This window comes from Zingiber officinale, chromosome 11A, assembly GCF_018446385.1.
Source record: "Zingiber officinale cultivar Zhangliang chromosome 11A, Zo_v1.1, whole genome shotgun sequence".
NCBI classification, from domain to species: domain Eukaryota; kingdom Viridiplantae; phylum Streptophyta; class Magnoliopsida; order Zingiberales; family Zingiberaceae; genus Zingiber; species Zingiber officinale.
The window spans coordinates 40497343-40510998 of NC_056006.1; the positions used below are offsets into that span (position 1 = coordinate 40497343).

Below are 13656 nucleotides of genomic sequence, written 5' to 3' on the forward strand. Positions count from 1 at the left end.
CTTCGTCAACGCCCCGCTATTTCTCATATTGACATTAGTACAAATGCGTAAGAACATCCCAGATTCAATACCCACGAAGAAATGAGAGGTCGACTTTATAACACGATAATCAAGTAAATATTATTTCTCTTCAGAAGATCTTCCGTATCCTCGAAGTTCCTCTTCCAAGTCTCGCTGTCTCGATATAGTTGACAAAGACGCAACCATATCGTAAGCACCCATTAACTCATGTTGCCTCAAGCTCAGAGTTCACGGTCGCGAGCATTAGACACTTACATCTAACGCGGCCATCTCGATGCTTCAGAAGCATCTTCACCATGGCATCGCAGGAGGAGCCTCCGAACGGGCTCGCCCACGAATGCACGCTTACGCCCCGAGTGAGAACACCTCGTGTTCTGCATCACCGAGAAATTGCTTCATTGAGCTTGTCCTTCTAGGATGATCGCAGGAGAAAATGTTCAGATTCGACGCCATGACAATTCTACAAAAATAAATGCGAAATAAATATCATATTCTTTTAAAATCATTTAATTAGCCTTTAATTAAATGATGCTCCCATCGAATACTATAATTCTTGCGGGACAAGATCCACATCATACCAACCCTCGAGTTAGCTAATACGCCCAAGGCTTAGTATGATCGGAGGTAACGATTACCAATTACATCTCTACGCAACTCTTGTTTATAGAATCAATATCCGCATTTATATTAAAACTCGAGTTAGCTTCGGACACGCCCGAGAGTTAATATAGATGTGATATCGACCTATCTTTCCAACTATTGGATTAATGCCTCATAGTTGACTCGATCCAACCGAGTAACTATGAATACCAATCTAATCGAGTTTTATTCACCCATACGCCGATGACGGACCAAGATCGTCCTCCGCACTCTACCAAGATAATACGTATCGCTCGCCCGCGCATTCAACAATACACGCGATCGAGGTAGTGATAGTATCACTACGCTAGTCATTTTAGAGTTGGTTCGATCTAGATCTAATCTAATCGAGAAGAATGCATTGTGCACGACTTAGATCTAATCTAATCGCAAGGTGCATCCACGACTTAGATCTAATCTAATCGTTAAGACACTAATTAATTAATTAATTATTAAACACGCATCAAATACATAATAATTAATTAATTAATCTATTTGTGATTTAGTCACGGTTCTACTACGATCTTCTCAAGCCAACGAGAAGATCGACTGGTCAACCTAGGGTCAACAGCTTCTCCAAGCTCCTCCCTTTGACCACCTTGTGTTGCTCGTGCCCGCCTCGGAACTCCGTCTCGTGTGGACCCTCCACCGCTCCAATTTGTACATTACAATTTGAAACTCGAGTTACATTCGAGTCTAAATCTAATTTACAACAAGAATAAAGATGAGGCACGACGCGCAGGTCGCGAATAATAAAATAAATACAACACGCGAAAACATATCACGGCACGCAGGCAGTATTATGAATTACAACACAACCAATCATATTGGGCTTTGGGCCATGACTATCACAAATTAATATATATAATTCAAAATTATATATTTTCATAATTTTCTATAATTTTAAAATTAATTTTACAATTTTACAAGTAAAATTTTCCTGCGGTCCCGTTTAGCGGTTTCGGCGCAATCGTGGAACGGATCCTCTGCGGGGCCAGGGGCAGCGCCCCTAACCATCGCGAGGGTTCCTTTGCGATCCAACAGCGCCTAAACCCGCTGTCCCAAAATGATTTGGGCCGAGACATTACTGTTTCGGAAAAATCTTCCCGACGGGTTCGTTTTTAGCGATTTCGGGTGCGATCGCGGAGCAAATCCCCTTGCGGGGTTAGGGGCAGCGCCCCTACCTACGATCTAACCATCATGAGTTGCTCCGTTGCGATCTAAAGGCACCCGAGTCCGCTGTCCCAAAAGATTTTGGGTCGAAACGAAGCCGTTTGGGAAAATTCTTCCCGATAGCCGAAGCCTACAAGTGCCGAGACACTTGTGCTTCGCCTATAAGGAAAAATTACCCATAAAACATAAAATTGAATTTTATAGAAAATCACAGTTTTTGTTTTCCAAAACCAAAACTAACTCAGACAAGTCTTTGACGTGGCTCGATACCACGTTGGGTTCTTCGAGCTGAAACCGCTGTCATGAAACCCCGAAGGACCCAAAGTCGTAGATCCGATCGTATAAAAATTGAAAAACTATTTTTGACGAGTTCAAAACCGATCTACTACTTAGATCTACGAGGAAAAGTGTTTACCTCGACGCGATGCCCTTCGCTCCCCGTCCAAACGATGCCGATCTCAAGACCGTTGGGTCCTCTGAAGTATCCACACGGACACACCTAGATGGAGACGACTAAAACCAAGGTGTGTTAAGACCCATGCTGGGCTCGGAGGAGAGGGAGAGGAGAGGTAGAGAGGAGAAAACCTAATGAACAAATGAATTCATTCACAAAAGTGGCCGGCCACATTTTAAAATTCACATTAATTGCATTAATTGCAATTAATACGAACTATAAAATCACATTAATCGCATTAATTAATTACGAAACCATTAAGAGAGGCTTTGTTACTTCCACGAGGTGGCACCCATGATGATGTCATTATTGGTCCACCTAATGCCAACTCACCAACGAGGTGGCAAAAGGTCAAGTCAAAATCGACCTTTAGTCTTCCTTCTCAAGTCAAGTCAAACTTGACTCAATCTCTACCATGGTGGATCTAATCCAACCATTCGATTCGAGCCAACTTAATATAATGAATCTAATTCATTAAATTAATTGATTCAACGAGTCAAAATCTAAATTAGACTCATTTAACACATGAATCAACTCGAGTCGAACTCAAGTTCAATTAGATTACTCTTAATCCAATTTGATTCATCAAATGAATCTAATCCTCTCGTTCATCATACGAACCTAATCTCCACCTAATTGTCTGTGTGTGACCTATAGGTTCTTGTAACGTTAGCAACGCCCTAAACCCATTTAGAGCATAAGTAATGAACGGTATCTAGCAACACATCATTACTACCAGTTACAAGAATGTCGAGATCCGACATCACCTTGTGACTACCAATTGTGACTACTCACAAAATAATGACAAGTGTCCTTCTATCCTGGACATCTAGATTGAGCATAGACCGTGTCATCCTCTAATCAACTCCAAGTAGACTCACTCGATCAAACGAGCTCAACATCTAATGTCGACTCATTTGGGCATGGCCACGCACTTAGTGGTCTCACTCTATCAAGAATACCGATGTCGCTCCCATATACGGGAGGGATAGATCCCATCTACATCACTCACATCCCTCTATATAATTCGTTACCCAAGAATCACCTTTATAGTCCACCCGCCATTCGGTGACGCGTTGACTAAACCAAAGCACATAACTCCCCATGAGGATCCACGGTGACTTCAGTGTCTAAGGACTAATAGTCATACTAATAGCATGAGAAAGTATATGACACTCATATAACGATCCACGATACTTTCTCACGCGGGTCATTCAAGATACATTCTCTAACGATACCCACGTGTCACTGATATCTCTATATCCACGATCAGAGATCAAGTCATCGAGTCGACCTACACGCTAGTCTTATCAGAAACATTGTCCCTGAATGCTAATACTCGACTAGGAATGATTTAGAGTAGTGTTCCCTATATCATCTCACTATCGATTCAACTAATCGATTGATATAGGTATGAACCTTCTACTCAAGGACGCTATTATACTTAGTCTATTTGGCACTAATATAAATAAGTATAATAACCAAACAAATGTCTTTATTAATATAAAAGAATATGATATACATGAGTCCATACAATCATCAAATGATTGGCTCTAGGGCTCTAACTAACACCAATTTAGTCCTCTAATATTTTTAAAATTAAGTATTGATAAAAAATTCGAGCATGCATAATTCTTTTTCAATATTTCTATTTGTTCTTTTAATTTTGAAATTTTCATTTAAACTTTGTCAAAATGTTCTAATGGACATGCCTTAGCTAAGTTAATTTTTAATTCAATGTTATTATATTTACATATTTGGTTCGTAATTTACATAGATAACATTTGTATTGCATCATAAAGTTGATCAGACGGTAAGAGTTGTACCTCACTTATCTTGTCGGACTTGTAGTTCAATGCCCCCTTCATTGATGCTATCGATGCTCATCTCAGATGAGCTTTCTACATCTTTATTTTGATGACTTGCCATAAGTGCAAGTTCGGTGTAGGCCTCGATCTCGGACTTAGATGATGATTCATCCCACGTGGCTTTTAGATTCTTGTGCTTCGTCCGTCTTGGCTTTTTGTTTTTTTTCTTTCTCCCTTTTCTTCAGCTTCGGGCAGTTGTCCTTGATGTATCTTTCCTCTTGGTAGTTATAGTAATGAATTTTCCTTTTGCTTCGTAGTAGCTTCATTGTTTACTTATCAAAATAGTTAGTTTTAAAGAGCTTACTAAACTTTCTTATCATATAGGCTTCTTTGTTTTCGTTGAGCAATGATCCGGACTCCAGCTCGATCTTCTTGGCTTTTAGGGCGATGTTATTCAACTTTTTTATGTCTTTAAGATCTGCACATCGAGACTTGTGAAGTTTGAAAGTTGAAAATAAATTTTCTAATGTACTTACCTCGAGATCCTTGGAGATATAATAGAAGTCTACTAGATGTTCATGTGGGTGTTCTAGTAAATGCATTTAAGGCACGTCTCAATGAATCCCGATTTGTTACCGATTCTCCGAGGTTGTTGAGTCCTGTAATTAGATCTTTGATCTTGGCGTGCTGTTGAGCTACCTTTTCTCCTTCTTCCATTCAGAGGTTGGTTTGTCGATGGAGGATGTCTCGTCTTGCTAACTTGACCTCAGATGTCCCTTTATGTAGATCCAGGGACTTCTCCCAAAGTTCTTTTGCCGAGTCGTAGGTGCTGATCTGGTTGACTTTTTGGGGCGGTAGCACGCTCAGGAGGTGGAACTCAGCCTTATCGTATGCCATGAACTCAGTGTGCTATTTTTTATTCCACTAGTGTTCTTCCTTGTCTTCTCCATTCTCATCCTTAGGTACTGTAAAACCATATTTAATAAAAAAATAAAATGTAGAAATCGATTTTGAAGAATACTTCTATTTTGCGCTTCTAAAGCGTGAATTCCTCCTCGAACTTTGGCTGATAGATGTTGGATCCGACCATCGTTTTCATGCTTTAGCAGACGGTTAGTCCTTCTAGAGTGGTCTAACTCTGATATCACTTGCAGATCTAGGTAGGCCGATTAAAGGGGATGAATATCCCTGAAAAGAAAGTTAGAAAAATCTTTTGCTTTTTGAATTTAGCAAGAACACAATATTAATTAAACAATAAAAAAGAAATGCATATAATAAGTAAGAGGACAAAGGAATTACTTGGTCACAACCTAAGTGGTTGTTAATCCAAGACGAGTGAAAGTGCACTAAAAGTTTTTCTTCATTGAAGGTGGAGTAGTCTCTTACACACTTTGGAAGATCACAAATGACTAAAGAAATAAGTACAGTAATTATTATATAATTCCTAGTTCTAGGGATTTTTTTATATCCTCCTGGAAGAATATTACCGTTGGCTGATATGACTTGAAGGCGCCTCCAAAGGGATCGAAGTGCAACGGTTGACCAACGTCTCTTCCGCGTTGGAGGCGCCTTCAATGTTCCTGGAGGCGCCTTCAATGTTCCTGGAGGCGCCTCAACAGTATTCATTAGAGACACCCTCGCGCCTGCTTGAGGCACCTCGGATACTGTTCATCCGAGGCACCCTCGCTCCATTGGAGGCGCCTCTAGTCTGGCAGTTGGCAAAAGCGATTCTGCTCATCTGAGGTGCCTTCACACATCAGAGGTGCCTCGGGTCTTGAAGACTCCAAAAGTCAACTTTTGAGTGACTTTTTCTGATTTCCTTCGCGTGGGTGATACTCCATTTGTCCGGAGTTGAGCTCGCCCAAACCCAACTCCGATATTTTCCTTGAATAGGCTTCCTCCCCAGCTTCTCGTTTCTCGAACGCTCTGCGCGCGTCCTTCTCGTCCATCGGTGTACTTTTTTCACAATTTTTCCTCGCTCAGATGCACCAAGCCCGTCGACTCGTTTCCCTTGCCATCCTTCTCGCTCGTCGTGTTTTTCACTTGATTTCTTATGTTCCTAAATCACTGCACACTTAGATACAAGACATCAAAATAACAAGACCTAACTTAACTCGATTGACCACAACAAAACTAACCCGGGTACTTACACTCTTGACCCTATTAGGTCTTTTCAATGCCTATGTTTGGTCTTCCTGACCCATTAGGACTTCCAATGTTTAGTGACCTATACACTTAACTAACATATCAAATATATAATGTCTTAACTTTAAATCTTTTGCCATACATTAAAATACAAGTTCGATTATCAGTGTTGTTTATAATCTTTTTCTTTTTAATATTTAACAACACAATTTAAAGTTAGACAAAAATATACATTTCTTTTACAGAGTCTAACATGCTAAAACAAAATTTCAGTCTTAATCTAAAGTAGTTAAACTTAAATCAAAAGCTAACTTAAACTTAGATTAGAGTTTAAAGTTTAACTTTAACAACTTAAATTATAGTAAAAAAAATGGTAAGTAATCAGTTCATGTTTTACGTTGAAAGTTCAATCAAGCTTGAGATAGCTAACTTGAACTTAACTTTAATCCAAGTATTGTTCAATTTTCTTTCTAAATTTTCTCTGAGTTCACTTTAAACCAATCTCTCTCCTTTGACATACATAACAAATAGGGATCATAACACAATTTTCAAAGAAAATTTAAAACAATTTTTATTAAAATAGTGGATTTTTCCATGACAATAATGCATTAGAAATATTTTCAAATATGTATCAAAAATATTTTTCAAAACAATATTGCATCTTTAAGCATAATTTTCAAAGGTAACGATGCATTTTATTTATTTTTTTTAAATATCTAATTTCAAACATATTTTTTAAAAGCATTTTCAAAATTATAAAACATAATTTTCCAAAGAATTTGCATATTTTTTGAAAACATTTTCAAGGATTTGTAAAACTGGTTTTTAAAACCAATTTTTAATAACATGCAAATAGGTAAATGCTATTCTAAGGCAATCATGTTATCAAACATAAATTTAGTGCAAAAGCATAAGTTCAAAAAGCAAACCATAGCAAATAGTCAAATAAAGTACCTAGTAATCAAACTACAAAGCATAACCATAGTCTAGTCAGATGATGGCGGAGGCTGCTGATGTGCCAAGCTCTAAGAAAGGCAAACATGTCCTGCTGCTCCTTCGCTTGTGTATCGAATCCCTCATTGCATCTCTTGTCGAGGACTAGCGTATCGCGGGGGCTGGAGGAGGTATATCTATGGGTGCACTAGTGGGTTCCAAAGCTAGCTGGGCAATGCGCTCCTCATCATGTGGGGCATATGGATGATAGTCTTTGAATACTAGAGTTTGACCACTTATTTTTATCACAACCAAGGACAATTGTCTAATGCATATCTTGTGAAAATGAATGGATATGGGTTTGACATTATCCGTTGCTATGTTAATGCCAAAGGATCCTAAGAGTGAAGTGATGACATGACAGTATGCCATGTGAATCTTTCTGGAGGAACTACAACTAGAGTAATAAACATGGTTTTAAACACCCATAAACCTATGTGACTATGTCAATGTCAAGTCAGTGTTTAAGAGCATACATGAGAAATAGATGATAGGGTGTAATGACAGATTGATCTCGAGTGGCTAGAGGCAAAATGCAACCGACAATTGCTTTATAAAAAGTATTGTCTTGAGGTTTTAGGTTGGCTGAGTTCATTACTTTAGGACAAGAACCTTCAAAAAAATCAGCATACATGGAGTCTAAGGTAAAATGAGTGTAAGGATTGGCAAAGTTCGGAAAACAGTAGAAGGTATTATTAGTTACCCAAGTATGAAGAAAAGATCGAACCATGTCAATCGTAAATAGAAAATCTTGACATGCAATTCTGGTTTTATAATTATACTCGTTAATTTGCCGTAGAAGGTTGTTATAAAATTAAGCACACAAGTCAAAATTGATAAAATGCATGTAGGTTAGGAAATTCAGTATTGCATAATAGTTGAAAATTTCCATCACATTAGGACAGTATATGGTGAAAAATGATATGTCTATATACCGGGTTCCTAAATGATGAAATATCTTAGTTTGGAATGAATGCCTTAGTTTATGGGAACCTGGGGTCTTGACTGGGATTTGATAGACCAACCTGATCTTGGATGTTTTGGTGTTTATTTTGGCTATAAATATGAACAGAATAAATAAGGACAAAAACTAAGTTTAAAAAAGAAGTTAGGAGCTATTACCAAGGCATTTTCGATGCTTTGGAGGCTTCGAAAAATTTCAGAAGGCTTCAGAAAGCTTGTTTCGACATTGAAATAGGAGAGGGAGGAAGAGATGTTGGTGTGAAGGCTCTGTTCTCCCCCGTGCTATTTTTATAGCACTCGATCAATCGACCGAACTAGTGGGTTGGTCAAACGGTCCATTAAATGTAAAGTCGGCTCTTAGGATTTCGAGGTTGGAATGGTTGGGTTTCTACTATTAGGATTTCAAGGTTGGGCGACAGACGGCGACGGCGACGATGGCAGTCGGCAGGAGGTGGCAGCGGCAATGACAGTGGGGGCAGTTCCAAGCAAAAGGAGGTGGGTTATGAGTGACTTGGTGGAGTTATTTTTGTTTTGGAAGGGGGAGAGTATTAATATACCTAGGGTTTTTAAAATTTTATTGACTTTGACGGCCTCACCTATCGTCTTGACTGCCTCGTCCACCGCCTTGCTCGCCTCACCAGGTTCGCCTCATCTTTGATTGCATGAAGCACTGTCTAAGTCAAAGACGATGCAGTTGTTGCCCACCTCTCGCCTAGGTGTTGTCTTGGTCATCATTTAGAACATTGAAAATTGTATAAATAACATATACAAAATAGTTAGAAGAGGCTGAGAGGTTAGAATCTGGCATTGATTACTTTGACAAGTCTTTAACTACTTGTTCATTGGTGTACTCAGGATGCCCCCGGGAGCTATGGTGTAGTGGAAGAGCGCCCAGTTGTCACTAGACACCCACGATTCGATTTCCAGCTACGACGCATTTGTAGGAATTTTTTCTCCAAATGGGACGCGTAACCAAGGGACACTGCGCTTCTGAGTTGCCCGTCACGAGCACTTCCCAATTTACCCAAGAGACCGATGGAAACCTTTGTGGAGCCAAGCTGGTTGCCCCAGGTTCGACGTTATCTGACTTAGTTAATCATTGGTGCATTTAGGACAATAATTTGGAGAAGATGATTGGACATGCTAAAGAATGAGATGAGCTCTGCTATCATGAAACAAGTGTTGTCATCCTCCATTAAAGAAGTTCCATGTGTAGACGAACATTTTCAATGAATAAGTGCCTTACTTCACTACACTTTATCTTCAAAGGGAGAATTATTGAAAGATAAGGACAAAAATTTCTTTCTTGACGTGTTATTACTTCTAATGTCTAAGTATTTGAATTTGTGTTTGGATTGTGTCAAATCCTATGTCTATTGAGCTTGAAAATTCCAATTCTATCATTAAGAATATTAGACTTGATAAGGCGGACTCAAGGAAGATGGTTGTGCTTGACTAATACAAGTCCAAGAATAACCTAGATCCTGAGAACAAGTTTGATGTCAAGAATGCATTTTTACACGGAGAACTAGAAGAACAAATTTATATGGAGCTCCCACTAAGATGTGGAAATAATTTGTGCTTGACTATATGGAGTTAAGCAATTACCATGGGCATGGCTTGACAGATTTGTGAGAGTTATGATTATCATAGGGTATAGACAAAGTCAAGGGACAGATTGTTTATTAAACACTTCTTCAAGAGGAGTCATAACTCTATTTGTGTATGTTAGTGACAGAAAATGATGATAAAAAGAGAACTTCTAAATCAATGTTTGGTGAAAGAGAATCAAATTGTTAGGAAGGACGAAACCCTTTCTTGTGTTTGAGGTGGCTCACTCTAAGCAAGACATGTTTATCTCTCAATAAAAATATGTTAACAAATCTTCTTAAAAGACAAAGAAGATAGCTTGCAAGTTAGCAAGTGCTTGAAAAGACCCAAATCTTAGGCTTAGAATGACAGAGGAAGATGTCATGATACTTAGGAAATGTATCAACGTTAGATAGAAAAATTTATTTGTCTCATTCAGGACTAGTCATAACATACACAATTAATGTGATTAGTCAATTCGTCTGCTAAGTTCATCTGCTAGTAGCTCAACTAGCTCATTAGGTATTACAGTATCTCAAAAGAGGAATTTTGTTTAAAAGATATAAAAAAGTTTGGTGCTAGAGCCATATATAGATGTTAACCATTGAAGTTGCACCTTTCTTGGTGGTAACCTTCTCACATAAGAGGACTAAGAAATAGCATGTGGTGTTGTAGTCTAGTGTAGAGGTAGAATTCTTAGCAATGACTCAAGTTGTGTGTGAACTGCTTTGGTTAAAAATCATCTTTGAAGATTTGAAGATCAAGTAGGATGGTCCAATTGCGATTAGCATAACTCACAATCCAATGCAACATGATCAAACATTATTGAATGAAGAATATTGAAATTGACAAACACTTCATCAAAGAGAAACTAAAGAGTGTTGATTTTCATCTCTTACGTATATACATTGGGACAACTTGTAGATAGAGTTACCAATGAGTTAAGTAGTCCAGTGTTTCAAAGTATTATATCCATATTGGGAATGATAGTCTCCTATTAACCAGCTCGAGGGGAGTATGAGAAAACATGATTTTGTAACCATGTATATCCCTAAAATCAGGCTTGAAATATTCCATGAATCGTAGGATTATGTTTTACTTCTAGGAAAGGTGGTTTATTTTTTTTTAGAAAAGTATGTTAGACTTTTTATTGGGAGAATTAGGAGTTTTATTGGAAAAGGTTGGTATTTTATGAAGAATAAGTTGTGTTGTCAATCTATAGAAAGGGGTTAACATCCCATGTATTGGATAAGGTTTGAGTTGTACAATTTTCAATTTTTGTCAGAATGGAATGACTAGGGATTATTCCACCTCAATTTGTCAATCCAAATATTGGAATAACTTTATAAAAGGAATGAATCATTTTTATTCAATTTCCTTCTGCCCTACCAAATGCCCCATATGGACTTGGGATGTATGTGTTGGTATGACAAAAAAAAAATGGTATGATCTTCTAGTACTTTATGACTTTACAATCGGCATACAAGTTTGTGCCATTTTGTTATTAGTTATGGGTAGTCAAATACCTCAGCTTCTGTTGCTTATTTTGAAAAGTTTGATGTGTTTTACAGTACAGTTGGGCTGTTGTCATGATTCAGGGTTATTGTTTCAGAACTCCCTGTTATTTTTGGTAAATTGTCATCATTATTTTGCAGAAAAAGCACAAGGCAAGGCGAATGCATCCAATATTGAAGCTGAAGTGGTATGCAATTTGGAAATTGATAAGATTAAAGCTATTCCAGTTAACAATGAACCAGTTGCCAAAAATGACGAGGAAAGACTGCCACCCACTGCCACCAAAAATGCTGACCCAAATAAGCCTGCCAAGAAGCGTATTACTCCTATAGCTATTAATTAACTAGAGAACAAAAATATTGGACGAGCATGTGTGCTTCAATTTAATTATGCTTCTCGTAACTTGTTTTGTAAATTGTTATTCTCTCCATTGACTTTGAACTAGATGACAACTAATTGAAAACTGAATTCCCATAAAAGTGAAATTTACGCAAGCAGTTGTATGAAAAAAAAAACAGAACCTATTCCTGCTGAGCTTTCCTTAGGAATGTGGTATCGTTCCTTTAATATCCATGTATAAATTTCGTAGTTTACAGTAAAAAGGTAAATGTTGAATTCGTTTCATAGGCTAAGCTTAACTGATACGATTTGCACTGCATAAATATTCACATTATAGGATACGCAAAGAAAATGCTTTGTCGGCCACATGTTTATTTTTTAAATTTTTAATTTGTACAACGACAAGTCAGCTCAATTATTATATCCCATACATGAGAGGAAGTTTGGGAATCGATGGGGGTGATGAAGAGATTTGGGATGGTTCTGCCGTTAGTCAACTTAAGCAATCATGAGATCACTCAAGTCGGTCTAATAGAAGCTATTTTTTCTCTTTTATTTTCACTTCAGCCTTGAAGACTTGCAGACTAATGTTAGAGCATAATAAAATGGCTAGGCACAATTGGTGATCGAGTTCTGGTGGTGCGAGTGTCGATAAGCATCATAAGAATATGTAAATGGGTATTGGTTGCAATGTACTACAATTCTTTGGTTCTCTATGAGGTTATGATGCTTGGAGTCTGGTACATGCCTTATTGTTAGTTTCATTATTTTTTCTAATAAGGTAAATACTCTTAAGGAGTCGAAGAAAAGAAAAAAAAATATGCATACTAGGTGTCAAAGATTGAAATACATGAATCTTTATGAACACTCAATATTTAGCACACCGTCATCAAATGAAATAACTGTGCATGACAGAGTCAAAAACTTCATCTTAGTGAAATGATAGCTCTATTAGAACGTCCTCTTAAAGACTACAACATTCTTCTGGTTGTGCTGATCCCCTGTCTATTCTTAGTAATGTCCGCACTTTGGTCCATATGACCATACTGATCAGGCACTGAAAGGTGTGATCAATTGCCTCATCTGCCCCTTGACATCATGGGCACATCTTGCATTGCACGTAAGGTAAACGATCCTCTGGTTTGCCGACGATCGTGTGAAAGCAGCCATAGGGCAAAGCTATGCTTTGACATGATGTAAGACTTTCAAACGATAGTGGCCCATGCCTAAGTGCCCCATGCCTAAGTGCTATTTCTTGGATGGAAGATAGTAAGCTTTCAAAGGTGCATTGCGCGTAAGGTAGACGATCCTTTGGTTTGCCTTCGATTGTGTGTAAGCAGCCACAAGACAAAGCTATGCTTTGACATGATGTAAGGCTTTCAAACGATAGTGGCCCATGACTAAGTGTTGTTTCTCGGATGGATGAAATCGTAAGCTTTCAAAGGCCTCCATTGGCCTTGCACATACTAGGCAGTGAGTAATGAGTAGTGGTGTATGATGCTTTGGCATGCTTGCGTGCGCAAGGTCATTGATAATAATGTTTTGACACATTATTTTAGCTTTTATATTTGACGGTCTAATCCTCACATATGATTAAATGTTGATTCATACCATGTTTTATGAGAAAATGATTGATTTGGAGCTTCACAGTAAATTACCTACATTTAGAATATTATTTATTAAGATTTGAACTTTATCTTATAGGAGATCAAAGGAGAGCTCAACCGGAGTCAAAAGAGGAGCTCAAAGCACATCACAGTAGGGAACACGACCTGATTGTGTCCCTGACATGGTCAACCCGATCATGTCCACTGAAATGGCCTAGCTGTGTCCCACCCTACTCGGTCTAGGAAATCAATTGGAGCCTCCCATTAGTAGCCAACACGACCAAGTCGTGCCCTTGGAACGACCATGGTGCATGTGGCTGAGTTCACGGTTCATTGGGAGATATAAAAGACCATTTTAGATCTAGGGTTCGGGGCCTCCACCTCTCTAAGCCCTTATCTTGGTTTGGAG

The 13656-nt window shown here is 38.4% G+C and overlaps 1 protein-coding gene across 1 annotated transcript in view; it reads left to right on the top strand.

The window, feature by feature from the left end:
* The window catches only part of LOC122032395 (chromatin assembly factor 1 subunit FAS2 homolog), a 54382-nt gene extending 42602 nt beyond the window's left edge, over positions 1–11780 (top strand). Inside the window, exon 12 of the mRNA XM_042591687.1 lies at positions 11442–11780. Coding sequence (XP_042447621.1) covers positions 11442–11644 — 203 coding nt within the window. The 3' untranslated portion in view covers positions 11645–11780. The remainder of the gene's footprint in view (positions 1–11441) is intronic.
* Positions 11781–13656: the final 1876 nt, after the last annotated feature.